Source organism: Achroia grisella, unplaced genomic scaffold (genome assembly GCF_030625045.1).
Source record: "Achroia grisella isolate CSIRO2021 unplaced genomic scaffold, CSIRO_AGI_Agris_v1 utg109, whole genome shotgun sequence".
Classification (NCBI taxonomy): Eukaryota; Metazoa; Arthropoda; class Insecta; order Lepidoptera; family Pyralidae; genus Achroia; species Achroia grisella.
Window position 1 is genome coordinate 9809290 of NW_026712573.1, and position 27735 is coordinate 9837024.

General features: G+C 31.9%; 3 protein-coding genes across 3 annotated transcripts in view; 2 read left to right on the forward strand and 1 right to left on the reverse strand.

Annotated features, from left to right (window-relative positions):
* Positions 1-17459, forward strand: part of LOC131844147 (phosphatidylinositol 4-kinase alpha) — a 41077-nt gene extending 23618 nt beyond the window's left edge. Inside the window, exons 13-35 of the mRNA XM_059192950.1 lie at positions 219-492; positions 1006-1107; positions 1669-1870; positions 3729-3833; positions 5138-5354; positions 5707-5907; positions 6254-6386; positions 6475-6549; positions 6676-6905; positions 7463-7590; positions 7829-7975; positions 8477-8658; positions 8999-9128; positions 9802-9981; positions 10412-10532; positions 11195-11385; positions 12467-12533; positions 12903-13024; positions 13506-13694; positions 14287-14409; positions 15021-15144; positions 15611-15770; positions 16330-17459. Coding sequence (XP_059048933.1) covers positions 219-492; positions 1006-1107; positions 1669-1870; positions 3729-3833; positions 5138-5354; positions 5707-5907; positions 6254-6386; positions 6475-6549; positions 6676-6905; positions 7463-7590; positions 7829-7975; positions 8477-8658; positions 8999-9128; positions 9802-9981; positions 10412-10532; positions 11195-11385; positions 12467-12533; positions 12903-13024; positions 13506-13694; positions 14287-14409; positions 15021-15144; positions 15611-15770; positions 16330-16555 — 3629 coding nt within the window. The 3' untranslated portion in view covers positions 16556-17459. The remainder of the gene's footprint in view (positions 1-218; positions 493-1005; positions 1108-1668; positions 1871-3728; positions 3834-5137; positions 5355-5706; positions 5908-6253; positions 6387-6474; positions 6550-6675; positions 6906-7462; positions 7591-7828; positions 7976-8476; positions 8659-8998; positions 9129-9801; positions 9982-10411; positions 10533-11194; positions 11386-12466; positions 12534-12902; positions 13025-13505; positions 13695-14286; positions 14410-15020; positions 15145-15610; positions 15771-16329) is intronic.
* Positions 17460-17481: 22 nt separating this feature from the next.
* LOC131844663 (zinc finger HIT domain-containing protein 2) lies at positions 17482-23137 on the reverse strand. Its single transcript, XM_059193603.1, has 4 exons — positions 22811-23137; positions 21592-22129; positions 21000-21203; positions 17482-20517 (listed from the first exon to the last, which is right to left on the reverse strand). The coding sequence occupies exons 1-4, from the start codon at positions 22894-22896 to the stop codon at positions 20197-20199; spliced, it is 1149 nt and encodes a 382-aa protein (XP_059049586.1). The 5' UTR covers positions 22897-23137; the 3' UTR covers positions 17482-20196.
* Positions 23138-23330: 193 nt separating this feature from the next.
* On the forward strand, positions 23331-26371 carry LOC131846024 (structure-specific endonuclease subunit SLX1 homolog). The gene is made up of 4 exons (XM_059195235.1): positions 23331-23583; positions 24074-24125; positions 25016-25207; positions 25873-26371. Exons 1-4 carry the CDS (start codon positions 23408-23410, stop codon positions 26332-26334), a joined length of 882 nt encoding a protein of 293 aa, XP_059051218.1. The 5' UTR covers positions 23331-23407; the 3' UTR covers positions 26335-26371.
* Positions 26372-27735: the final 1364 nt, after the last annotated feature.

The window sequence follows — 27735 nt, forward strand, 5'->3', positions numbered from 1 at the left end:
TGTAATTATTATAAAAAACATATATTGAATTACATATATTCTAAAAAATTCTTAGATACTTTACTTTATAAATATATGTTCGAAATTTCATGTTATTTCCTGAAAAAACAAATAATAATTGCTTCTTTTAATAGGTTTCATAATAAACGATACTGTTACATGTATACTGTGTATAGATAGATATATTTATATACTTTCTTTATATAAATACTTCACAGGTTTATGGCCCCAAGAATGGTACACGGGTGTAAAAGAGATAGCCGTCAAATCACCCTACCTTGTTTCTCAAACGTCGTTGCGTTCGGAAATGCGTGAACTGCAATACACGTCCGCTGTGAGGAACGACTCGGTGTCCCTGAATGAACTCCAGGAATTAAAGACGCAGATACTGAATCTGCTGGACCACCCGGCGGATATTACCGTTATGGTGAACAAGTTGACATTCGCGCCTTGTATGTACCTGCTTAGCGTATACTGGTTAGAAACATTAAGGTAAATATAGAATAGAATAGAAAATAATTTATTGAAATAAACTTACATTAAAGCACTTTAAAGTTTGATTAAATATATAAATTACTTATATATTTATTTTATTTTGAATGATAACTTTAAAAAATATACTTATTATTTTAAAGTAAATTTATCAAAATAACACATTTACTATATATGTTGTCGATTAAATAGAAAAAGAACATTTTTCAAAATTAGAAGCTAGAATTGCCTACTTTTTTATAAGTCAATTAAATTAACCACGCCGTCTTAATCACTATCTAAATACTTTTAAAATGATATATAATACTTCTGTGTAAAATTAAAACTAAAGGAAAACATAATTTAAATAAATAAAAAAAAAACTTTAAATGTTTGTCTTGTAAAAAATCTACATTTTGAATACTGCATTTTTTCTATTTAATCGACGATGTGTGGATTTTCGGTACACAAGTTGTAACGTGAACAATTACTGTACTTTGATACATCCAAATGTAATGCATTTCTTTGTTTCAGAGTGTGCAACTCTCCAGAGCCAAGTTTACAACCAATTATTGAATATTTAAGTGATACAGCGTTACAAAAAGACAAAAGCGGCATGTGGCAATGTGTAGCTAGGTATGTGATGATTTTAATAAAATATATATACTAGTAGGTATATTCCTAATATTCCAGATAGTCATGTACTGGCAGGAATGGCATACAAACTGGAGTCTCATCTGGTGGTACGTGGTAATCATCATCTAAAATTGATAAGGTTGCAGGTTCTAGGTTGTCTTATGAGCGATAAGGCCGCCTTTTGTTAGCATAATTTTATATTAAGTTCTTTTTTGTAAATATTATTTTATGCACAATAAAGAGTATTATTACTAAAATGGACAACAAAGTACTTTATGTACTAATAAGATGGATAAACAGATGGTAATCATTGAAAAGGATATTTACTTAAATACTTTAAAAAAAATCAATAAATTCTATTTTTATTCCGCCCAAAACGCGTAAAAAGGACATATATGATGAAGTTGGTAAAGAACTTCATTAAATAAAGAGTTGTCCCTTCAATGGACTGCAAACACGCACTGACTTCTACCAATCTAATTATAGTACTGTTATTGATTGCGAATAAACAGAACACAAGAAGACTATTGTTTATTATTTATGTTTGTTTGTTATACACAGTGTTGGAGACAAAGTTTTCGAAAAGTTTCTGGATGTAATGTCTGACAAAGTGAAGGACGAGTCCAGGGAGAGGGAACTGGAAGGTCACGCGCAGTTCCTGCTGGTGAACTTCAATCATATACACAAGCAGATCAGACGGGTAGCGGACAAGTGGCTATCAGGACTGGTTGACAGGTTCCCGCATCTCTTATGGAATTGTCGGGTGAGTGGGAATTATTATAATCGTTATTACTTTGGAAATGTATTGTACACTGGCTTTGCACGCGGTTTCATCTAAAATTTTTAGCCTATATGTTATTCTGATGTATAAGCTTCATTATTGTAAAGTTTCATCAAAAACCTAACAGGTTGGTGAGTATGGATGGACCATACTCACCAAGTTTCGCGTTTATAATATTAATAAATTTACTGTTTGATAGCAGATATAGTGAACAAATAGTACGCGATGTTATATTTGGTAGTGAATGAAACAAAACGTTTTGAATTTTAGTTCCAAAAATTATAAAGTCCACTAGGTATGGAATTTTTGGTAGGAAATAAAAAGTTTTGAGTTGATTTTTTGCCGCACTTATATTTTTTTCTACTACGGTGGTGGCAAACAAGCATACTGCCCATCTGATGGTAAATAGTTACTGAAGCCTATGGACGTTGGAAACACCAAGGGTGTCGCGTGTGCGTTGCCGACCCTTAAGAAACCTTAATGTAGCCTTCTTGAAGGAATCCCAGGCTATAGCCTCGTGAGAAAACCTTGGAGGGACCTTTTGACGAACCTTTATATCAACTATAACGGCCTTATTACAAAAAGATAAACCTGGTTTAGCACTAGTAATAAACCATTCACCAATGTATTCCTTATTACAAAATGAAGTTTATCTCTAAATCGTGATTCGTCTATGGTCTAAAGTTAGACCTGCGATGCCCCTAGTTTAACAGTGGTCTAAATGCAAAAATACAAACTCCATTTTAAAAATTCTATTGTAAGTTGTAGTTTTTGGAAAAATATTTTAACTAAATTATAAATATATTAACTAAAAATATTTAAAGCAAATTTTACGACAATAAAAATATATAAAAGATTTTTATTATTTAATTTTTTCACTCATTTGACTTTAAAAATAGTCACCATTCGAACGATCCAATAAAAATATCTCGCCGTTCCTTTCAAGAATATTTGAATAGGTACTCTTACTTGTAATTTAAAACTGATTTTAACGGATATAAAAAAATAGTACATTAATAAATATTATATATTAATGAAATAGTTATAATGAAGACCTAGATAAATAGAAATAAATTTATTTTTAGTTTATACATTTTTCTTTGAACTAATATTATTTTTGATCTTTTCAGTTTTCTGGTAAAATGGAATGTAATTGTATGGTGACAGTAACATGAGTGACTGATTTCTGTATGGCGAATACATAATGAACGATTTAACTGTAGTACTAAGTAGTCCTCTGTTAGATCTGGATTCGTAATAATGTTAGGTTTATTCCAAGTATTAACATTAGGAATGTATGTTTAAACCTTAGATAGACTTAAACATTTATGTATATATCGTTTGTTGTATTTTTTTAAATAGTTTTATTTTTTGTATATATATAGCTTTTAGCTAATATTTCCGCATAAAGCGCATGGATCTCTCCCCTATCCTAGAAATGTATAGTAATAAACTCGAGCAACTAAAAATTAAATTTATTTTAATGTAAATTTAAATTCATTCTACTGACTTTGACAATTGGCAGTTGTCTATCTCTATCTCGTGTTTCAATTATATTCTCTCTATTATCCTCAAATAAATCTATTTATAATAATTATTTACATTTAATATTTATTGTTAATCTCGAACTAGATGCAAATCTAAAGCAGACGCCGCAATATACATGAAAATTTCAGGCACTATATGTATATTATTATATAATTAACACATAATTACTAATTAGATTACTGGACTGTGTTGGAAGGTAGGAGGTAAGCGGCGAAACTGATTTTTACATCCATGGCTTATAATTGATTTTTAAAATATGAACAGATTTTTATTATTTAATTTTTGTTTGCAGTCCATTGTAAAAGATTTCGCTGATCGTTGCCATGGAATAGTACAAGAAGCAATGAAGTGGGCACCTCAGTCTACACGATCTCATTTGCAAGAATATTTGAATCAGGTATGTACTTATTGGAAATTTTGAAATGTTTTTTTTATATTTTGTATTTATTTTAACGGATATAAAAAACAAACCTTTTCTACTTATTTTGTATATTATTGTTATTGTGTATTTTTATGCTAGTTTTCAAGGCGACATCATGAAGTTAAGAATTACAGTCATAGATAGACACATGGATGATTGCTATATGTTTTTGTAGCCATTTTTGTTACCGTTTTCTTTGTCTTTGGTTTTATATCGATTCTGTTGGTTTTTAACTTTATATAGTTTCTGTTAGGTATAGGTAGTTGTTGCACACTGATATAATTAATCGGAGAATATGAATCAATTCAATAATGGAATGGATAAAATATAAAGTAACATGAGATGTTTATGTTTTAGGTAATTAGTCATGAATGATCGACGTATATGGCAATATGGGGTTTGTTTAAATGTGCTTTTGGCGCTGGCGACAATCGACAAAATAATTTATAAGTACATATGTGTTAATAGAATAATGCTGAAGTGTTTGAATCGTACATGATCTGCCACTCGTTTATTTTTTCTATTAATATACGCGCCGTATTCATTCTGGACAAGTTGGAACCTCGTCCGCCATTCGTTGCGTCACGCAGTACTCCGTCCGATATTTATGCGAAGTTGCAGAAACGTCGAAATATAGCAGTTTAGAGCAGTCGAGATGTTGGCCAGTTTGCTCGGCAGGTTTGTAACACTTTGTAGTATATATAGTACGTTATTACAGATTGAAAACTTTTCAGCCAGTGCTCATTGTGGTATGTTGTAGGTAACTGATGCTTAGATAGACTTAAACGTTTATGTATATATCGTAGTGATGTTTATATTTTTTGTAATATAGTTATTTACGGTCTGTATATATATATTGCTTTTAGCTAATATTTCACGCATCGAAGCGCATGGATCTCTCCCCGTAAGGAGGTATAGAAATGTATAGTAATAAAGTCGCCTCTCGAGCAACTAAAAATTAAATTTATTTTAATGTTAATTTAAATTCATTCTACTGACTTTGATCACAGAATAGACAATTGGCAGTTGTCTCTCTCTATCTCGTTTCAATTATATAAATGCCCTCTCTATTATCCATCCAAATAAATCTTTTTATAATAACAATTATTTACATTTAATATCCTGTATTGTTAATCATTCTTTAGTAAACATTAAAGACCACCTCTTTAAGGTTTACTAAAGCATGTTAGCTTAAGCCTGCAATATACATCAGAATTTGAGTTTCAGACACTATATGTATATTATTATATAATTAACACATATTGTATTATCCTAATTAGATTACTGGAGCTGTGTTTGCGGAAGGTGGCGGTGAAGCGGCGATATGGCGTGTCGGTGCTCGGCTGCATACAGCGCTTAAGGATGCTTGCAGCGGCGGCAGTGAAACTTCTCATCGAGCTGCGTTATGGCGCGCAACAGCGCTTCTAGTACACGCACGTCACCAGCCGGCACAAGCGAACGCGGCGCCGATTGCAAGGGGACTGTTGCATTCTGTCGGTGAGTGTCTGTAGCGGACGTGTCACGTGTTGCCAAGTATGGCACTACCTCTTAAGTTAGGTTAAGGTATTTTGTTACTCGCCCTAAGAGGCTTAAATCTTGCAACTCGGGGGTTGTTCCTCTCGGAGTTGATGCCAGCAGTTCATTTTGCCCATCGTGGCAAATTCACGAATTTAACGCGATGATTTCCAGGTGAAGCTGCGTCGTGGACAACCCGATATGGTAATTGCTAGCAATTGGGGTCATTAGTGCACATTACTAACAACCTCCTCCCCCCCACCCCACATTTTGTATTTTTAAAATGCTTAAATTATTATATTTAATTTACAATGAATATGTATTTTGTTTGCAGCGTGGTCCCAAGTAGAGATATTCACAGAGGACGCCGTGACCACAGCTGTGGAATGCTGGCAGTGGTTGACGACCGCTCGGCCGGATCTCGAATTGAGGTTGCTACAGGAAATATTCGCGGCCTGGCAGTGTACCGTCGATAGGAAAATGGGACTGTTCTCCAAGCAGGTGGAAGAGATCAGCCCTCTCGCTGCTTATGAAGGTATCACTTAAGAATTACAGTCACAGATAGTATTACTTTTATGGATCGACTTTGCTATTTATACAGGTACAGCCGAGACTACTAAATTAAGCAGCTAGTAGATATTTATGTTTTAGTTTTGGTAATTAGTCATGAATGATCGGCAATGTATATACGTTCAATATGGGGTTTGTTTAAATATGCTTTTTACAGTTCGCGATAGACAACTTCACAATCATAGACAAAATAATTTATAAGTACATATGTCACGTGTTAATAAAATAATGCTGAAGTGTTTAATTTTCGTTAGATGATCTGTTACTTGTTTATTTTTGCTATTAATATACTTTTTGTTGTATTCATTCAGGATCGAAGTTGGAACCTCGTCCGCCATTCGTTGCAGCACACGCAGTATGGGTTCGATATTTATGCGAAGTTGCAGAAACGGCGAAATATAATAGTTTAGAGAAAGTCGAGATGTTGGCCAGTTTGCTCCACAGGTTTGTAACTATTCTCTTATTTTACTTGAACTTTATAGCATTAGAAATATGGTTCCATATCAATTATATGTTTTTTATATTTTCACAGAACACTGCCTATTACAGTAGGCGATGTAAGGGACCACATAAATAGACATGTTGAAGCAGTCGGCGTTCGTTTTAAGTGAGTACTATTTTTATAACGTAACATTTTAAAACGTCTTTATGACTTTTATTGGGTTATCTTGTAATGATTTAAAATTAATGAGCTATTTAAGCAATACACCTTAATGTTTATCTACATTTACAGACTGCTATCTTGTGGATTATCTCTTCTCCAAGGAGATATTCTTCCTCGTTCGCTAGCACGGAATATCCTCAGGGAGCGGGTGTACAGCACATGTCTAGATTACTTCTGCAGGGGCCTCCAATCCCCCGCCAAGACTTCTGGAGCATTGAGGGAGGATATAATATCGTTGATCAAGTTCTGGCAGTTGCTGCATTCGGATAAGAAGTATCTGAAAAATAGTGATATTGGTGGTGAGTGTTTATTCCTTTGTTTTACGAGGGTAAATGTTCAAAACAGAAACGGCCACCTTTATGAGAGGGCGCTACCGGATATTGTGGGACTTTTACTCTTTAAAACCTCTCAGTATTCCAACGCACTGCGACTAATCTGCACGGGAGCATAAGCTTCGTCTCCACACAGTGTTTATTCCTAAGTTAATATATAATAAATAAATGTTACTGGAAAAGCTGTTTCTTATATACATGAACAGCACTAAAGATATCACATTATTATATCCTGTTATTATTATGTACTCCTGCGATACTACTAATGTCTAGCCATTCCAGAGGACTATGATGTCATACCTTTTATTCTGCAATTTAGTAAATTATCTTTTTTATCGATGTAATGTTTGTATAAAGTCGTCTGCGCTATTAATTCCCGTAGTGCTAGTGTACCCACTTAGTTTCTTATTATTTTTATAATAAATAAATAAATATTTATGGGGTTGTTCTTTTTTATATATGACTATTGCTACAATTTATCAGATCACCAATATATTGAGATTTGATTGGCATTTTTCTTCCAGAATTTGAATTAATGCGCGGTGTGAGCAGCCAGCAAAGTCTTTACACGTCCAACTCACCGACGGACAATCGTTCATCTGTCAATAGTAGTGATATTGGCAATCGACAGACAACCGGATGGATCAACACGGTAAAAATTTTGCTTACAATATTGTTAAAACAATAGTTAAATTAATACGGTACTCTAACTCACCTATATTCATATATTAAAAAAAATATCTCAGGAGAATTCCTATGGCCATCTAGTCCCAAGCTAAGCAAAGTTTGTATTATGTACAATTGGTATAATGCAATAACGCATAACATTAGTTTGTTATTATATGGAGCTGTATGTATTGTTGTTTACTTATTTACTTATTTATTGTCAGGTTCCAATGTCGACGACGACATTGAGTAGCGGAGCGGGCAGCATAGCGGGCAAGCGGTCGAACCGCAGCGTGAAACCGCCCGTCAAATCACAGGACACGTTCGTCAAAGATTACGTCAAGAAAAGAAATCTCATACTCGAGTTGATGGTAAGGCTAAGAATTGTTCATATATAACAAATATTCGGCAAATGTCGATGTTGTGGTGAACGCAACACTTGACTTGCCCACATTTCGCTGGGTATATTTTAATCCAACGCGTAAGGGGTGAGTTTACCGATACCTCTCAATATATATATATTTTTGTTTGCATCAGCATTACGGACAGAAATATAAATGGACACAATTTTTTTTGAGGTTGTCCAGAATGGGCTCAAGTTCTGTTCAGTGTAATTAAGGGGAGAAAACTTTATTATTAACATATAATGTAACTTATCAAAATATTAATGATTTATTTGTAACTGCAGTATACAAATAACAAAATAAAGACAGGACATAAATTATTTGTTATTAAATGTTTTTCACTAAAATATGACTACATTGTTTGTCCCTTGATATTGATTATTATTTTGAAGTATTGCAGCTATTCGGAAAATTGTTACATCTTTTGAAATATATAATGTTTCAATACATATCTATTACACTTTGTAGGCTGTAGAAATCGAATTCCTGGTAACTTGGCACAACCCTCATAGCCGGCCCGAGCAAGCAATACCGGGCGAGGACAATATAGCAACTTGGCGTGCCAAACCGAACACAGACCGCACTTGGCGGGACTATGCCAAGTTCGCGTGGGATATCAGTCCGACATTAGCCGTATTCTTGCCTGAAAGGTGAGTTGTTGTTTTATTTATTTTTCATCGACAATTATTGCTTTCTACAATTTTTTTATGAGTGCCTTCAAAAGAGTTTGAAACTTGGAATACAAAAATAATATGTCAGCTTTCTTTTGATGTCTAACTTCTCCAAATTTCAATACGATGAGTCTTGAAAAGGTCTAATTGACAGATAGACAAACTTTCGAGTTGAGATATGAATATTTCATTGTATAAAGAAAATATTATAAAATATTCGTATCCTGATTATAAATAGAAACAGTGCCACTGTTTGATACAGTGTTATCATAATTCACTTTTCTGATTATTGTTATACATTTTGTGTATTTATTTACAGATTAAAGAGTGAAAGTATAGTAGTAGAAATGAGACGGAAAGTGCAAGCGCATCCGACTTCAGTGTGTCATGTGCCACAAGCTCTTAAATATCTAGTCACCACTGACACGTTGCTCAATGATGCACACGAGGTATATTCAACTTTATACTAAACGCATTAATATTCATATTTCAGGCAGATATACCTTTTTATGTATATATTAATAAAAGCATAGATTTTTTAGGTATTTTTCTTAAATTGTTTCGTTGCTCATGAGTACGATTATTAGTCTTGGTTTTAGATTTTACATTCAAAACGAGCTTTCTTATATTCCGGTAAATGTGGTATAAACGGAATCGAAAATTTTGTTGGGAGTTGTAGATAGATCGATAAATTGTTTATTGGATATCTCAGCATAATAAAATTATAATACAATAAAAAAAAAAATCATTAAATATGTATAACAAACCTGTAACAAAATTGAAAAACAACAAGTGTATGCCACAGTGTTATCTGATATTGTATTTATTGATTTGTGATTCAACCACGTGAAGGTCAAAACGACATGGTAAATTGCTAGAGATGGAGTAATAAGTTCACATTACTAACAGTCCCTTTCCCCCAAACGTAACGGATACATCATAATAAGTATATATAAAAAACACATAAAAAAACAAAAATAAATGAAAATCCCCAAGTAAGTATTTTAATTTTATTACTCAACCTAGGAGGCTTAATTCCAGCCACCCGGGCGTTGAGGTCCCAATCTTCACCTCCCTAGGGAGGTGCAGAAGACCGGTGTAAGTTTGTGGGTATTTTGTCAGCTGGTGCACATGGTGACGTGGGCGCGCGTGTCGCCCGTGGAGGCGCTGTCGTACTTCAGCCGGCAGTACCCGCCGCACCCGCTGTCGGCGCAGGCGGCCGTCTGCACGCTCACCTCCTACCCCTCCTCGGCCGTGCTGCTCTACATACCGCAGCTGGTGCAGGCGCTGCGGCACGACACGGTAACACCTTCTTATATTACTACCCGCCCCTGCTTCGCACGGGTGCACATGTAAACCTTACTCTTGAATAACTATATATTGCTGAAGCTGCATTAATATCCGTTGCGTAGTTTTAAAGATCTAAGCGAACAGACAACGGTATCGACTATGCGTTTTGATATCTAATATTTATATATCGAAATGCGAAGTCGCTTCTATATAATATAATTATATTTTGTTATAAATATGAAAATGTTTGTATATAAAAAAATATGTATCTTAAGGTTAGGTTTTATGACGTAAACAAAGAGAACAGAGTGATCCCACTCTGTTCTCTCTCGATCTGCAATCTCACACTAAACTTCCTTCATTAGATTTCACAATTTTGTTCTAGAACTTCTTGTCTTCTTTATCCAAAATACTTATTAATTTTATTTCTAACTTTGTACAGATGGGTTACGTTGCGGAACTGATTAAATCTCTAGCGAAGAAATCGCAAGTGGTGGCTCACCAACTCATATGGAACATGCATACAAACTTGTATACTGATGAGGAGATGCACAATAAAGATAGTGAGTACTATTCATAAATTATTTTATCAAGGTAGACTTTGAATGAACTCTTTTGTTTGGGCCACTTCTATTTCGCTTATTTAAGCCTCCAAACAGCTTGTTTTGTAAGGCAGTGAAATTTCTGGGAGCAGAACTAAGACATTGAAATGGACTGTCAGCTTGTTTGCGACTCCATAAAATTACATTATATATATATTTATCATAAAAATATTTTATCAGTAAAATTAAATTAGTTCTTGAGACGGAGATGGCCCCCTTTTACTATGTTCAATTCAATTATACCTAGGGAAGTAATGTTATGTCAGTTCTTGTGAAATAGGCCGTCAGCATGTAACTAATTTTTTACGGGTCTGGATTCGCATCAGAACCATAGAAAATCTGTTATCACTAAAATTAATGTAAATTAGTCCTTGAAACAGAGCTAGGGGGAGGCCCTTGCTATTGTTGAATTCCAATATACCTAGCGAAATAACATAGCATGTCAGTTGTTGCGTTCACCACAACTTCAACTATTGACCACCCCAAATTGATGGATGGATGGATTTGATTGATTTTTTATTGAATTGACGTGAATATGACATTGATAATTGATCTGAATGTATTCACGTCAATTATCAATGTTGCTAGACCAAATATGTACCTGTGGTATATATTTTTTTCAGCGGCATTGTTTGATATATTGGAAAGTCTAATAAAGTCAATAGTGGACTCGTTGTCTGGTCCGGCTAAGGCTTTCTACGAAAGGGAGTTCGATTTCTTCGGACAAATCACGAACATAAGTGGCATCATACGACCGTACCCGAAGGGCGCGGAGAGGAAAAGGGCGTGTCTGGAGGCACTGAAGAATATCAAGGTAAGGTTTTGTTTTGCTTGATATAGGTATTTCCTTAGAGTTCTTCTGCAATTTGTCTGAACATAGAATAATATCGTCACAAGTATCACCTGTGGATGTCAGTAATAAATATAGTAGCGACAGAGAACGGTTTTTCTGGAAGTAAACTATAGAACAGTGTTTCCTACAGGGTACCAATTTGATTGTTAAGGGGGGCAATTCGAAAATACACTATTAAAATTATATGGAATGTGAATTTCAATTTTCCATATGTTTTGAAAATTTACTTACTGTTTCATTAACAATTTCCTACTGATTTTATCTAAAACCTATTACTTAAGTTTCTCAAGTGAACAATTCAATTTTTAATATTATAAATGTTACTTAGACATAAGAATTTTAGGAATGCTAAGGTTGAACTAAAATTATTGGGAAAAACTGCTCTAAAACCAATTTGTAAAGTTCTTTCACTGTTTGAAATGCATATTATTCCAGAGTGAAATAAACTATATATAATGCTATATATACAATACTCATAAAGTAATGAATTCTCAGACGAATTTAGAGGTCATGATTTTAGTATATTCAAATATTATAAAGAGGTTAAATTTGTAAATATGTGGGATTATTTGTGAGTATCATAGGCTATAATGACATCACGCTACGACCATTATTAGCGGAGCTGCAATGAAAAATCGAAGTTGCGCGGGTCAGTGTGCTGTACATGTATAGTAATAGAAAAACGATTTTTTTGTTATGTAAAGAAGATATTTTTTATTTTCTATATATATATAATAAAATTGCAACATATCGCTGCCCACATTGAAGAAATATCAAATTTCTATAATTATTATGGAAAACTTCTTTATGAATGTAGTAACTATCTAATACAAGGATTTTTGTTTGTTTATCTGAGCGTTTGTGCACGCTGTTCTCAGAAATGGCTAAACCAATTTGGGTATGTTTTACCTTGTTTAAATTGTGGTCATTTTCACTTTTATTTTTTTAATTTAGTGTTTTGTTTACAAACAACAAATATATGGGGGGTTATATGCATATGAAGTTACAGTTTCAGCTTGTAATAAATATATTCAATTCACAGGTGCAACCTGGGTGCTATTTACCATCAAATCCTGACTCAATGGTTGTAGATATCGATTATAAAAGCGGTAAGTGTACAGTTTATTCGACAGTCTAAAAAGGAAGTATCACTTTTCGTGATTCGTTTTAATAATTATGTGTTTGGTGTGATATTTGACTTTAGTTCAAATTAATTATATTTCGACTAAACACAAATACATAACATAGTTTATATGTGTAAACCATTAGGTTTGCACAGGCGAGACACCATTGGAGGACGATTAGATGAGCATAAGGTCGGGTCAGTTATCCAGGGGGAACCGCGTGGAGGTCAATCTAATATTTTACACTACTGATGTATCTAGCAATGGAATCATTAGTCCACATTACTAACAATCCCCTTGCTACTTTTAAAGTCGTTTAAAATATCAAATATTATACCATTTCTATGTATTCAGGTACCCCTATGCAGAGTGCGGCAAAGGCGCCATATTTAGCTCGGTTCAGAGTCCGCAAGTATGGTATAGCGGAAATGGAATCTGTCGCTATGGCCGTCGCATCCGGGGAAGAACCACCTGCGGTTAGTAGAAAACATCATCATTATTAGTCTATTCGTTTGTAGACTAGCAGAGGCACTTCCAACCTATATCTATAACACATAATTATTTATAGAGCGAGATCGAATCCTGAACCATTGTAAATGCGTTAATATATTACACTACTAGATTCAAGATTATTTATTTGTGAAACATGCGAGAGACATAAAGAGATGTTGTACATACAGCATCGTCCGACAATATTTAGCCGAGATGTAATAGAAAATACTTTAATGCTGCAAAAAATGTTAAATATAATTGTTGACCCCTACCTAATATTTATTGTACCTAATTTCTCTATTTATGGCAACACGCGCAAAATTATTTACATATGTTACCACTATAAATCAAAATATATTTCAGAGCGAATAATAATAAGTGTTATTATACAGCTGCTTATTATAACTTGAATAAGCGTGTTGGAAAATGAATAAACAAGAAAAATAATTTAAAAAAAAATTGCAGGAGGAAGGCAAAGATAAATACACATCAATAGCAGCGGAGACATGGCAAGCGGCTTTATTCAAAGTGGGCGATGACGTGCGACAAGATATGCTCGCGCTGCAAGTTATATCACTGTTCAAGAACATATTCCAACAAGTTGGGTTGGATTTGTATCTTTTCCCTTATAAAGTCGTCGCTACAGCACCTGGGGTGAGTATCCAATTGACGTAATATATGTTCAAAGTTTTGTCATAATGTACTATTCGTATGGTTTCAATAGAATAGAACATACGGAAAATGTGAACAATCATAAACTTATATGATAATTATATTTTTAAACGTTTGTATGTATTGCACACTAGCTGTGCCCGCGGTTTCACTCGCGTGAAATTACTGTTAAGATTCGTTAAAATCCGTTTGTCCGTCAGAAATAGTTTTTGCGTGAATCAAACAAAACAAACATCCATCCATCCATCTATACTCACACACTTTCGCGTTTATAATATTAGTAATATTATTTATATTGTGAAACGTCGAGAGAGAAGATAACTTTATTTACCATAAAATTATTCGTGTTAAGACCCGGTTAACGATATAAATAATATTATCTAAGTACACGCTAAATAGTAGTAACATATTCATCCGAATTTTGAGGGTTATAGCAGCATGTACTATAAGTAACAAAAAATATCTAACTAAAAACTACCCTATTCTTTTTATCAATAACATGTTTATAAACTGTCCTACCTTTCTGATTCTTAGAGTCGGTTTTGTATAAAGTGTAATAATAATATTTCTACAGTGTGGTGTAATAGAATGCGTGCCAAATGCGAAGTCTCGAGATCAGCTCGGACGACAGACAGACATCGGCATGTATGAGTATTTCATTAAGAAATATGGCGACGAAACGACCAGAGAGTTTCAGGTATGATGTACTGATAATAAAGGATCCGAGAGACCTATAAGAAAAATAACACATTAGATCGTAAAAATATGATTGACGACCTTCGTGGTCTAGCAGTTTAGCACACCGCATTGTTTCCGTTCCGTACCGGTTCCGATGGTCGCGGGTTCGATTCTCGCACGATACAAAACGTTGAATTCATATATATATTTTATTTTATTTTATCCTGTTTGGTTTTGTTTATATTATTACACTTCTTTTTCTTTCTAGTATTATTGTTTGTATGTAGTAGAAAAATATCTATGTATTTATATCAGTTGTCCATCGCCTCTGAAACAAGCTTTGCTTAGCTTGGGACTACATGGCAATGTGTGAATTGTCTTGAGATATTTTATTATCATTAGTATATTACATATTAATTATACCGAGAGATATTTAAAATTATCTCTGAAATATTTATCACTCATCTAAATTATAGACAGTAGTTGCCGTTTTGTCAAATCTATACTAATATTATTAAGATGAAGAGCTTGTTTGTTATGCCGTCCATGTATATAGGCGACGGTTACCACTTACGTTTAGATGGATAGCCAGTTTGGTGTTCTAAATAGTTACATATAAAATTGTTTTAGGCTGCGAGACGTTGCTTCGTAACGTCGATGGCGGCATACAGCGTTATCGGATTCCTGCTGCAGATTAAAGATCGGCATAACGGGAATATTATGCTTGACACGGATGGACATATCATACATATAGGTAATCTATCTATATCTATAGCGTAATTATGTTTTATACTATAATATATAAATATTTTACCGAAAAAAAATCTCTATTAACTTATCTCCCTACGGTAGTTACAACTAGAAACTTTCTAATGGAAAGAACCAAAATTACGTGATTTATTATTATATATATTTATATCAAACTTATGTTAACTGATTAACTTACTTAATACAGTTGTTATACATTGGACCCGGCACTAGGTAATCATGTTTCACGGGAGCATAGACATATCGTAATATTTTCTAACTTTTCTAATGATGTTGGCCGTAGCTGGCTTTTTCAGCTATATCAAATGATTGGGGGCTAGTGCAGAATGCACTCCAAAATCTTAGGAAGGATTTATGGAGCGATTACTGCCTATTGTATACGAAAGACGCATATTCGAAATGCAGACCATATTAATTTTATTTTTTAACCTCTACTTATTATACTATTATAGATTTTGGCTTCATGTTCGAATCATCACCGGGAGGCAATCTCGGATTCGAGCCTGACATCAAATTGACGGACGAAATGGTGATGGTGATGGGTGGCAAGATGGAAGCGCCACCTTTCCGCTGGTTCTGTGAGCTGTGCGTGCAAGCCTTCTTAGCAGTCAGGTACATATTATATATTTATATTATTTGAGCGACCAACAATACAACAACTACTTTTACAATTATTGTAAAAAGCAAAAACTTTAGATATAATGTGTTAACTTAATTACTGTGATACGACATATGTAAATTACTTTAAAATAATAATTTAATTCTAATTGAACGAGCTTAACTTTTTTTATTACTGTATTAAATTTGACGCGGTCATTATTTATACATGCAGTTACAAAAAATCACGGGATCTTACCACATTTTATTTATTTTCATAGAGTTTCCCATATTTAAAATTATTTCAATGGGATATAAAATGGAAATATTATTTGTGTCATTCTACTCGCGACCAGGACATTGGTAATAGCGTCGAAACATGAAAGGTTCTTAAATAATATTATAATTATTTTTATTATGGGTACAATTTTACCAAAATCTCGAAATACATTTGAAACATATTCGCATATAACAACATTATACTTGTTATATGCGAGTTTGTTTCGAAATCTTGAACAGCTGTAATTAATATTTGCTTACCGAATTTTAATTCATATTAATCTTTTATTCACAGACCGTACCAAGAAGCGATAATTTCTATGGTCTCGCTCATGTTAGACACAGGTTTGCCCTGTTTCCGTGGGCAGACTATTCGTCTTCTTCGCTCCCGTTTCGCGCCCAACTCGACAGAAAAGGAGGCGGCGGCGTTCATGCTCTCCGTCATTCGGAATTCGTTCCTCAATTTCAGAACTAGGACTTATGACATGATACAGTACTACCAAAATCAAATACCCTATTAGTTCCTATTGCGGTAGTTTGTTTCTTAAAAGCTATATTTATTTAATTCTTGGTGGGAATTAATTTCTTCATCCTTTCACTTATATGTAGATGTATAAATAGGTGTTGCACAAATGTATACAAAAAAGCGAACGCTAGTTATTAGTTGTTTTTATTATATTTAGAAGAATTCTGATTCTAATTAATTGAATAGAAAATAGACCCAGTTGTACAACGCATTAACAGAATGGTTTTTTTTGTTTGTTATTGTTTTAGTAATATTTGTATGTTATAGCTCTTTGCGAATTGTGGCAAGAAGAAAGACTAAGAAACTTGGCTGATTCTGTATTGAACATAAGTTATAAAAGTTCGCGCTAAGCTGATTCGATAATTCGACATGTAAGACTGTCTGTTCCAACCTCTAAATACTTCTAGATTTATTTTCATATATCTCTGCAAGTCGAAATTTAGCAATGCTGAACAGGTTTTTGTGTTAATTTTTAAGAAACACAGTAGTATACATTATGTGCGGCATTTATTTAAATCTATATCTTGAGATCACTCTAGTTAAAGTATATTTCATTACGGGAGACAAAAAATACGCTTAGACAATTTTATGATGGACGAAAGTCCAAATTATTAGTATATGTGATAATGAATCTTATTTATCTGAAACTATCATTGACGGTTTTATTTTTATGCCAATAGAATTGCTATTTCTTCATATTTTTTCTAAATGAATAAAGTTATATCATATTAACACTGCCAGAAGATATATTTTTCTTTATAGTATTTTTTTTAATTGTAATCGAATAACACGTAGTTTTGAAAATCATTAATTCATTGGTACAGTAAAAAATTGTCAGGGGTAAGGATTTAAAATCACGCGGATATGAGAAAAATGGGAAACGCGAAAGAGATTAAGATATGTTTTTTGAAATGGAAAAAATAACTTTACTATACAAAATGACATCTAGTACAATTTGTATTATGCGTAGTTTTTCACTTGATTCTATACGTATCAAGAAACAATTAGATAAATGACCAACTGTGAGACTTTGTTATTTAGTATTATTAATGGCATGCGCAGATGAAATCCGGGTACTTATTAGTTGGCATAACTGAACGACACGTTAGTTCTAAGGTACTATTATTTTGTCAGCATACTTATTTATGTATAGTAATGGAATGCTATTTTTCCGTAGTGCGTGTAGTTGCAAACATTTCCTTAGCTGCGGAAAAAAATTACAATCGATCAGAAAGCAGTAAGATGCCGGTCGGTCAAAATTTGCTAAATCCCGAACCATAGGCACACATTAGTCTGTTCAATTTAACAATTAGCTATGCGACTCCGTTACGATTGGCGCATCCGTAGCTACGCCCCGCCCTCATTGGACATGCTCCAATCAAAACGGAGTTGCATAGAATAATTGTCGTTGAACCGAATGACGTGTGACCGGACTAAGAACTGACCTCGTCTACGCAAGCCCATTGAACATTCAATTGTATGAAACGTGTTTATATTCGATAGATGTTAATTGTTTTAAAATGTAATATAAATCTTTATTCAAGTAGCCCTTGTACTTAGAAATTTGTGATGAATCTGTTTATTCTAATGTAATGTGTAAATTATTTATAAACCTCTGAACAATAATGGAACATATTTATAATACGTTTTTGTACTCGTGAGGCTAACTTGTTATACTGACTTCATTAAATATTTCATTAAGAATAGAGAATATATATCGGAAGTATTGGAATACAAATATTGTCTTCATTAGAGTTAGAATGTACTTTTTTACGCTATCGGTAAATAAGTATAGGTGTAGCTCAGCTGACGGTACGCATGTGGATGCCTGCTATATCAAGGAAACTTTGTTTCATGCCGCTAGAATTTATACTGTACTCAGTTAGTCAATTTTTTTTTAGATGACTGTTTTATATGGACATAAGTTTTCTTTCCCTAAAATTCTATGATATGTATGCGATAATTTAATGACTAAATAATATGAGTAAATTTAACGTGAGAAATAAATATACAAAGTAAACTGTTTAAGATTCATAATTTTTAATGCGTATTCATACGTCTTTATAAGCGGTAGATGGAATTGAATATTTACAGGCATTTTAGATGGGGCAGCAGGCATCGTCTGTTAATTAATTTTAGTCCTAAAATATTCTATTATATATCACGAGTATTACTAATCTAAATCTGTATATATCGTAATAAAAAAAGACAAATTCACATTTTTTTTTGGTGTAGAATATTTTTGGTTTATTTAGGTATAGAAGAGCGGGTCTAGAAGAAAAATATATTAACTTTTGATCATAGTAAATTTAATTCAACAGAAAGATTCACTTATTCTTTTTAATAAGAATAAATGTATTCACATATATTTTCCTCTTTCTATAATTATATTGGAAAAAAATGTTGAGTACAATTTACTAGTATAATTTTTTAACATAATTTTCTTTAGACAGCGCTGTAGCAACCCTGTAAGTATACTTAATTACATATTTATATATTTATTGCAAGTTTGAAACTTTAAATGAAAGCAATATTTATTATAACAGTCATTATTTTATATGGACTTACAGTCGCGAATATGCAACGCTTTTGTACCATGTCGCAGTATTATATTATTGGTAGTATGTAAAAATGTTCGAAATTTGTCAGTAATATAGCTGTGACAAAGTACTTTTACTGTTACATATAATTGCATGTGACTGTACTCTCTGTGTATGTATAGAAGAACAAACATTGATAATATTTGTCAATATTTGCTAGAAGTAGTTGAACATTGAAATGTAGTAAATTAGACTTTCAAATGATAATATGTAAGCAAAAATTCGATCACTTTGTACTGTGTCGTGGTGTCCTTCCTTACGATATCCCAAATATGAAACCAACATTTTTAAAAAATGTTGTTTTCCTACATTTGATCTTGTGTATTACTATACCTCACTTTGTCACAAAAATAAAGTGTAAATTACAATAATATTTTAGAGTTGAAAAATATATTTTCAGTCATATATAATCATATTAAATAATGACATTTATTGCTTTATTCGTTATGAAATTAAAGGTACAAGTACATATATTAAGCGTAAATATGAACATTGAAAAGAACTATTGGCTTTTGTATTTGTTGCACTTTTATTTACATTTAAAATATGGAGAATGTATTGTGGTTCGTGTAGGACAGTATTGTTGATTATTGTCATAATTTAATGTTTCATAATGTATGTAGAAAAAATATTATAAATGTTATTTTTGACATTCCTGTGATTAAAGTTCTTGTTGTTGATGGAAATATAATATTTGGTAAAGGTTTTATGCGAAGTTTTATTTGTTTATGCTATTTATACAATAGTAGGGTTAAAAAAAAGTAACTGTTCTGACGTCTAAAATTTTTATTTTGGCGATAGTCAAAATTGTCAAGAATTATTCTTACAATTGGAATATGTTATTTTGAAATAGTATGATACTATTAGGTTGTAAATTGTTTAGTGTGTCAATTAGAAGAAAAAAAATAAAAGAGTATGCAAGACAAGGCACTCTGTCAATTGAACTTATCCCTTTAGATGTCATTCTGCCCTAGTAATTTAGCTATACAAACAAACAAATTTGTAACAACTGGATGAAGAAATTTGACTCTATAAATTAAAACTCCACATCAAAGCTTTCAATATAAGATAAATAATATTCTAATTTTTTTAGACATCTCTTTACTTTACTTATATCTAGATTGGGTAAATGGTGCCTTTTGTGTTCTGGAAACTTCCTGGAGAATTCACTTTTGCTTTTACTACTGTCATTTGAATTTTTTTCAGCATCCTTTGCTTTGGTAAGTAAGCTGTGTATATGTGAAAGAACTGCTTTACAATAGTGTAATTTCTTTTCTTTACTGGGTCCTTGTAATACTAGAAATGTGTCATGTTTCATTACTTCTATACTATTCTTGTCCGTTTCGATAAGATTACTCTGTAAATAATAAATTTAATAAAATACATATTACCTACTAGCTGATACTCGATATTGTGCTGCTTTGAGAAAAAGAGAAGCTCTTTTGTCCCATAACACATTCTATCTTGTTAACTTGACGGCGTCAGTGGTCTAGCGGTTTAGTCTTCTTATTTCCGAAGGTCGTGGTTTCGATTCTTCGCATGATACAAGGATTTCTATTCAAGAGTTTGTATTTGTATCAATTTTATAGCACTCATAATACAAGCTCTACTTAGCTCTGTTGTTCTGTGAATTGTCCTGAGATATTATTGTCTTCGCATCAAATTTAAATAAGATCACAGTTGTATTGTAGTGAAAAGTAATAAAGATACACTCTTTCATATTTATAATATATATACACATTAAAAGAATATTATGTAATATGGATTTATATTTATAACGAATATTAATTATAACGGCTGCAAAAAAAAAACAGCAGAATATCGCAATTCAAAACAAACCTGAAGTGATTTCTGTGTGACCGACTCTACAGCCGTGGCTAGATCTTCAAAGTTCATATTAGTGTCCAAGTTAGAACAAATGTTTAATAAATATACTGTGCCCTCAACTGCATCAATTTCACCATTGAAATATCTCATTAATAATGTGTATGATGCTATAATATTTGTGATATTAAATTTTATAGATGGTGATGGTTCTGTCCTCTGAAATTTTAAAGCAAACTGATACTTATTGCAGATAATATTACAGCAAGCAAAATAATTGGTAATTTTGTCTTTCCGAGAAAAGCAATTTAATGTGGATAAGTCTTAATTTATTGCATAAAATTCTAAAGATTTAAAGAGTATGTTAAAAAATACTTTTCTTTAGTGTATCAAGTACAATATCAGCATATTTTTTATGTAAGTTAAATAGCAAACAAGCTGATAGGCTACCTGATGGTAACTGTCGCCTAAACAGATCCCAAACATCATATTATCAATCATGTAACATCACGATGCCACTAATGAAAATAGACTAAAGCTAAAACTTCAGAGTATATTTTCCAAAGTTTGTATTATTGAGTTTGTATCAATGTTAATTTATACTTACAGTCAGTGATGAAAGCGGAGGTACTGTCTTCAAATGTGGGCAATCTTTGAATATTTCCTCCTTTTCATGATTGTTCATATCCTCTACAAGCTTTTCTTCTTTCCTGTACACCCACCATGGTTTCCATTGAGGTATTATAGAACCCACATCACCCTGATTCAATAATGATTCAAAGTCATTTCTCTCATCCTCAGTCAGTGCACTCCATACTGCATCTGGATCATCAAGGTTGAGATCCTTTATTCTATCATGTAAATCTATATGTTCGTCATCATCAGAGTCTATGTCACTGTAACCATCTTCTAATAGTTCCTCAGGTATATCTATGTCCACATCTTGATTTTGCATTCTTTTTAATATATCAATCATTTTTTGCTTTGATTCGTCATCATTTTGGTAAAAGCCAAGTTCTTCATGTACACAGTCTTTATAAAAGCTTTCTGAGCATTCATTGTGCTTCTCTGATTTGTAGCAGTCTAATGAACAATAGTATACTTCGCAACGAGGACAGCAATACTTACTAACATTTGTGTTACATCTGGAAAGTCAGCATTTAATTATTGCAAGCCCAATTAATAGCAATTGTTACAGGTAGAATTTGCATAGTCGTCTGTTGGTACCAATGCCACTTCTATTTCTAATGCAGCACTGACCTATGTTTTGGTACAATATAAGCAATCAATAATAGCAATGCATTAGGGGTATCATGGATGTCACATTGTCAGTGGTGCTATTCTTCATCATCATATATTGGTGATTCCAGTTATATATATAAACAAATTTAATAACAACAATTATTCTAATTGTATGATTGTCTAATTAATGTGTTTGAAATACAGTTATCATCACCTACCCACATGTTACATATATATGTAATATAAAGATCCTGATGGTCCCAAATTTTTTTTAATGTATTTATCAATTGATAAGCCCAGTCTCCACAAAAAATTTAGAGAGACAGAGGAGTACTTTAAATTTGTAACAGGAACTCTGTATTGTGTTATATGCAGTGATATTTAGGAAAAGACTATCTTTTTTTATTTATTGGAATATTAAACTTAATGAGTACTCGCTTTTGCTACAACAAGATCCCTAATAGCATATAACCTACTCAATTAATATTGAGTTATTAATATTTCAAATAATAGTTTTATTAATCAAATAATAATAAGTCTTAAGTAAAAAAAATAGTAATAGATAAATAATTTAATTTACTTACAAACCGCAAATGTTCTGTTTGCTGCTTGATGATTTTTCTTCTGAGATTATATCACCTTCAGATAGGGAATAATTTGTATTGCTCATTTTTTTATTAATATCAGTACTACTATTAATATATAATATTGAAGAAACACTAATCTTGAAGCTGAAGCCGGTATCGCTTGAGGTTAATTAAAGAAGGTTATAATAAAATGTCTACTCTCTAAACTACCTACTTAAATTTGAATGTGTAACTAATAATTATTTAGTTCTATATTTCTACCTTTCATTTTATGTAATAAGAATATAAAATAGTGATCATTTTATAGTCTAATAAGAGGTAAATAATAAGTAATTGATAGACATAGAACAGTAATCTTATTGTCAATCAGCTGTCAGTTTGATTGTCACAATCCCTCTATTACTATACTTTAATAAGATTATTTGTCAGTTTTCGACAAGCAGGCTGTATGGGCTGAGTCCTTTTGGCTTTCCCAGAAAAGGGAAAACAGAACCAAATAAAAAAAAAACAATACAAAACAAGCAGATTAAAAAAAATAACAAAGTTTTAAATTTAATTAATTTTCTCATTCCTGTTTTATTTTAATGTTAAAAAATGCAAGCAGAAGTAGTGGAGGATTTCTTTGGAGTTTATCTACTCTACTGTATAAATCCAAAATTTAAAGGTAGAACATACATAGGCTATACAAGGGATCCGAATCGCAGGATAATGCAGCATAATAGAGGTACTTGGGCCGGAGGAGCATACCGAACTAGTAATAGAGGACCATGGTAATTCTTTTATTTCATTTACATAAACTCTGCCTTCGCCTGGGTGTATTTTATAAATTACTAACTACTCGCCCCGGCTTCGCACGGGTGTACATGTATTATATATATAACTCTTCCTCTTGAATCAGACTATCTATTAAACTTGTACTATTATATCTATTTAACTCTTACTTAACATTTAAATGAATGAATAATTTATTTGTGTAGTCAAAACATGTGGTATGTTTACAATATCCATCATTTACATTTTAATTATTCATTATTCATATGTAAATATTTAATTATTGTTTTTATTTTTATTTATTCACCTCATTTAGGTGAAATTTAATGTTATTCATACATAGAAGCCCTATTTTAATTTTTTAGTAATTGACTTTGGCTCCACAGGTAATTTGGTTGCACACATACACTCAATGTTAAATTAAATAAAAATTAACATACATTAAATTCAAATTTATAATCAACAACGCCAAACTTTTTATAACTGCAGGAAAATGGTGTTAATTGTTCATGGATTTCCAAATAACATATCAGCATTAAGAGTAAGTAATTATTTAATATATTTAATTATTTTACATACAAGTAGTAACATTGTTTGTATTATTATAATTAACAATTTTTTAAATGGTTCAGTGTGTGTTTACATTACTTAATACATAAAAGTACAAAGTAATTGAGCAACCTGGTACATATTTAATGCAAAAAAAATATTATTGTATATATAGTTCTATTAAATTATCTGTGATTATACTAATATATACCTATATTTCAAAAACTTAAGCTATAGAAATGTAAAGAAGATTGGCTGTAAAAGAAGGAGATCAAAGACAAGACAAGCTATGAAAAGGAATATTGTATAGACTAGTGTCATATATACAACTATATTCTTATAGTTATTATAAAAAACATAGACAATAAAAAAGATATATAAAAATGTTTCCAACATTGGCTGTTAAGGATTATCCAATGCTGTAAAGATATTTAATAAAAATAATCATTATTATAATGTAGGTAATTTATATATAATTAACATGTAAGTTTTTATGTTAGTAAATTAAATTTAGATAAATAGTAACTTATAAAAAGTTGAATTTTTTACAGAATCTTTACATATACAGTAATTAATTTAAAATCAGAAGTTACATGAACAGTTTTATAATAATTGTTGATTTAATTCTCAAATCTAATCAATTAAATTAATGGTAACAAATTCCTTATTTTTTTTGTACCATTTTACATTCCTATTTATTAAACAATTAATAAACGTACATAAATAAACTCATGTTTTCACATACTAATCAGGCAGAACAAAAGAATAAATTCATACTCATTAATACAATTTTTTGTTTAATTTCCGAGTATCTACCTAAAATAGTAAAAAGTAAAAAAATATATGTTTAATTTATGTATTAAATAGTTAGGAATCTTTCAGTTTGAATGGGCATGGCAGAACCCAACGAAAACTATAAGACTACAACATTTAAACCTTAAAAAAATACCCAGAAAAGAAACAGAATTTCAATTCAAGCTTCGCATATTAACCGAGATGCTCAGAGTGGGCCCTTGGTATCGCCTGCCATTAATTATTAGGTGGCTAGAAAAGGATTATTATGAAGAATTTCCTGTAAGTAGATCTAACTATATTTTAATAATTAAAAAAAAGTAAACAGAAATTTCGTATATTATTATCTCTATATTAAGAATTAATAATAATAGCATTCGCAATTTTAGACCATTAACTAATAACATTCGCCACTAACAAAAAGTAAAGTAGGTAGAGGCATTACTTTTCATGATTTCTTGCTCTATGCAAGGCGCCTTATTGAATTTGGTACAGTAAAACAACGTTCTCAATTCACCATTAATACATATAAAATCACACGTCATTAAAACTAAAAAGGAAATAAAAAAAAAAAATTTGGCAGAGACCAAAATTCCTGCCAGTGCTGCTATTTCTTTGATTTTAAAAATCACAGAAATCTCACCTCCTTTGATTCTATATTTAATTATTACAATAGAGCGTCACAGGACACGATTTGGCGCCTGGTTCTATTGGTCCTATTAAATGCACAAATATATTTGTAATATTAATTCCTAATATGTCAGGTTCCAATATCGCGTATGAAATCGTGTTATACGCGGCTTTTAGAGTACACTACCTTGCATTACAATTTATTTTTTGAGATACTACATATTTTCAAAAAGTTATAAAGTTATCTTAGGTATATATCAATGATTCTAAAAAAAGTAAAAACTAACATAAAAAGTAATAAAGTTTGCGTTTTTCAGACTGAAAGAACACCACCAGAGCACATGAGGATATGCCATGGTTCGGTTAAGAGTCGAAATTTACAGAAATCAGTTCAGGAATCAAGTAACAGCACTCATATTGAATGTTTGTTATGTTCTAATTACATCACTAATTCTTCATCGAAATTGACTTGCCTAAACACTAATTGTGATTTACTGGCACATATAACTTGTTTAGCTGACTTATTTTTACAACCTGGAGAATATGTGCCTATTCAAGGAAACTGTCCATTTTGCGATACACCATTAAAATGGGGTGACTTAATTAGAAAAATGAAAGGATGTCATATCGACGACACTGAATTAGTTAATATTGGATATATTTTAGAAAACAATGAAATTAATGAAAATAGTGATGATGATGTGATTTGTACGCAAAATGAAGTATTTGTTGATAATAATTCTCACTGGTTGTTGGAATGTGATAATGATAATTTATGATTAAATATATTTTATGATTTTAAATTGTATTTTTACTTCAAAATTTGGTACTTACATTTACCTAAGTATCCAAATCTTGATATTAAGATTTTTTTATTTCGATACTGTTAAGAATAATATAATTCTTTATTGCGAACTAAAATAAGTACATAAATAATACTTTGTAAAATGTGTTTAACAAATGGAGACCTTATCGTTAAAACCAATGTAGAACAGATAATCTATCATTGTAAACATAAAAAAATACAATCGAATAAAGAATGTAGAAAAAGTATTTCTAAAAATAAAAATTATGACTACCAGGTACATGGTTAACAAGTAAATGCTGAATGATACAATAAAAAAGATTAAATTACCTAATTAAAACAACGCTATAAAATATTTCAAAACACCACTAACAGTCAATAGAAAATAACTTATAACAGTATAGCTAAACCTCACTTTAGACTAATCGAAATCCAACTTTTATTATAAAGTCTTGTAAAAAATAAATAGTATAAATGCAGTGTATATTTGGTGTAATTTTTACTTACTAAAAGACATTTGAATTTTAATAATCATCAAATAAGCCATCATCGTCGTCATCGTCAAAATCATCACCATCATCAGCCCCTGGTGGGACAAATGCACCATTCAACACATCACTTATTGGTTCTTCGAAACCAAGAACTTTAGCAAAACCGTACACTAATCGCATGACCACGAGTCTTGAAAAATCCACTGGTGTAGTTTCCTTTCTTTGTAAAACCAACTGCTTCTCCGTAGGGTAATCATGTATTTTTCTCCTTTTCATTTCGCACGTAGAAAGCACAAGAAACACAGTGATAACAAATAATAAAAATTTTGACGCCATTTTTCTTTAAATTTCCCTCCAAAAATAATGACAGATGAGATTGTTCAGTAAATTGTTTTTTTTTGTTGCGATTTATAACATCGTGCGCATAGCGTAGAGGAAAGTGAATCAGTAACCGGCTAACGGAATGTCGCACGAGTGAATGAATACAGGCTGGCTGGTGATAGTGTATGTTAGCAACCTCTTGCTGTCACTGCTATTGTATACCTGTACCATGCCAATAAGTATATGGATGTTCTTAAAACGTGCCTTGATAGCTTAAAGAAATGTGTTTACAGTTAACAGGCACGCGCAGTGTGAAAACGGACAGCTCGCGCAATTTCTTGCAAAAATTGCAAGGTCTTGTAATGGGCACTCGTGAGACGCTTTCTGTTTGAGTGCAAAGATTATAAGTAAAGATTATTTGCTAGACATTTTTATAGTATAGGTATTGATTTCCAATTTGCAAAATTTATTATAGTTATTAGATTTAAGTTAGATATATGCCTATGTATATCTAACTTAAACCTAATAGTAGCTTGAGTACTTTTATTATTTTTAAAAGTTAC

Coding starts and splice junctions, on each gene's coding strand:
- LOC131846024 (XM_059195235.1), top strand. CDS start 23,408: ATGCAAGCAGAAGTAGTGGAGGATTTCTTTGGAGTTTATCTACTCTAC. Junction 24,126..25,015: donor ATAACATATCAGCATTAAGA/GTAAGTAATTAT, acceptor GGAATCTTTCAG/TTTGAATGGGCATGGCAGAA. Junction 25,208..25,872: donor ATTATTATGAAGAATTTCCT/GTAAGTAGATCT, acceptor TGCGTTTTTCAG/ACTGAAAGAACACCACCAGA.
- LOC131844663 (XM_059193603.1), bottom strand. CDS start 22,896: ATGAGCAATACAAATTATTCCCTATCTGAAGGTGATATAATCTCAGAA. Junction 22,130..22,810: donor AAACAGAACATTTGCGGTTT/GTAAGTAAATTA, acceptor CTGACTTTCCAG/ATGTAACACAAATGTTAGTA. Junction 21,204..21,591: donor CTCCGCTTTCATCACTGACT/GTAAGTATAAAT, acceptor TTAAAATTTCAG/AGGACAGAACCATCACCATC.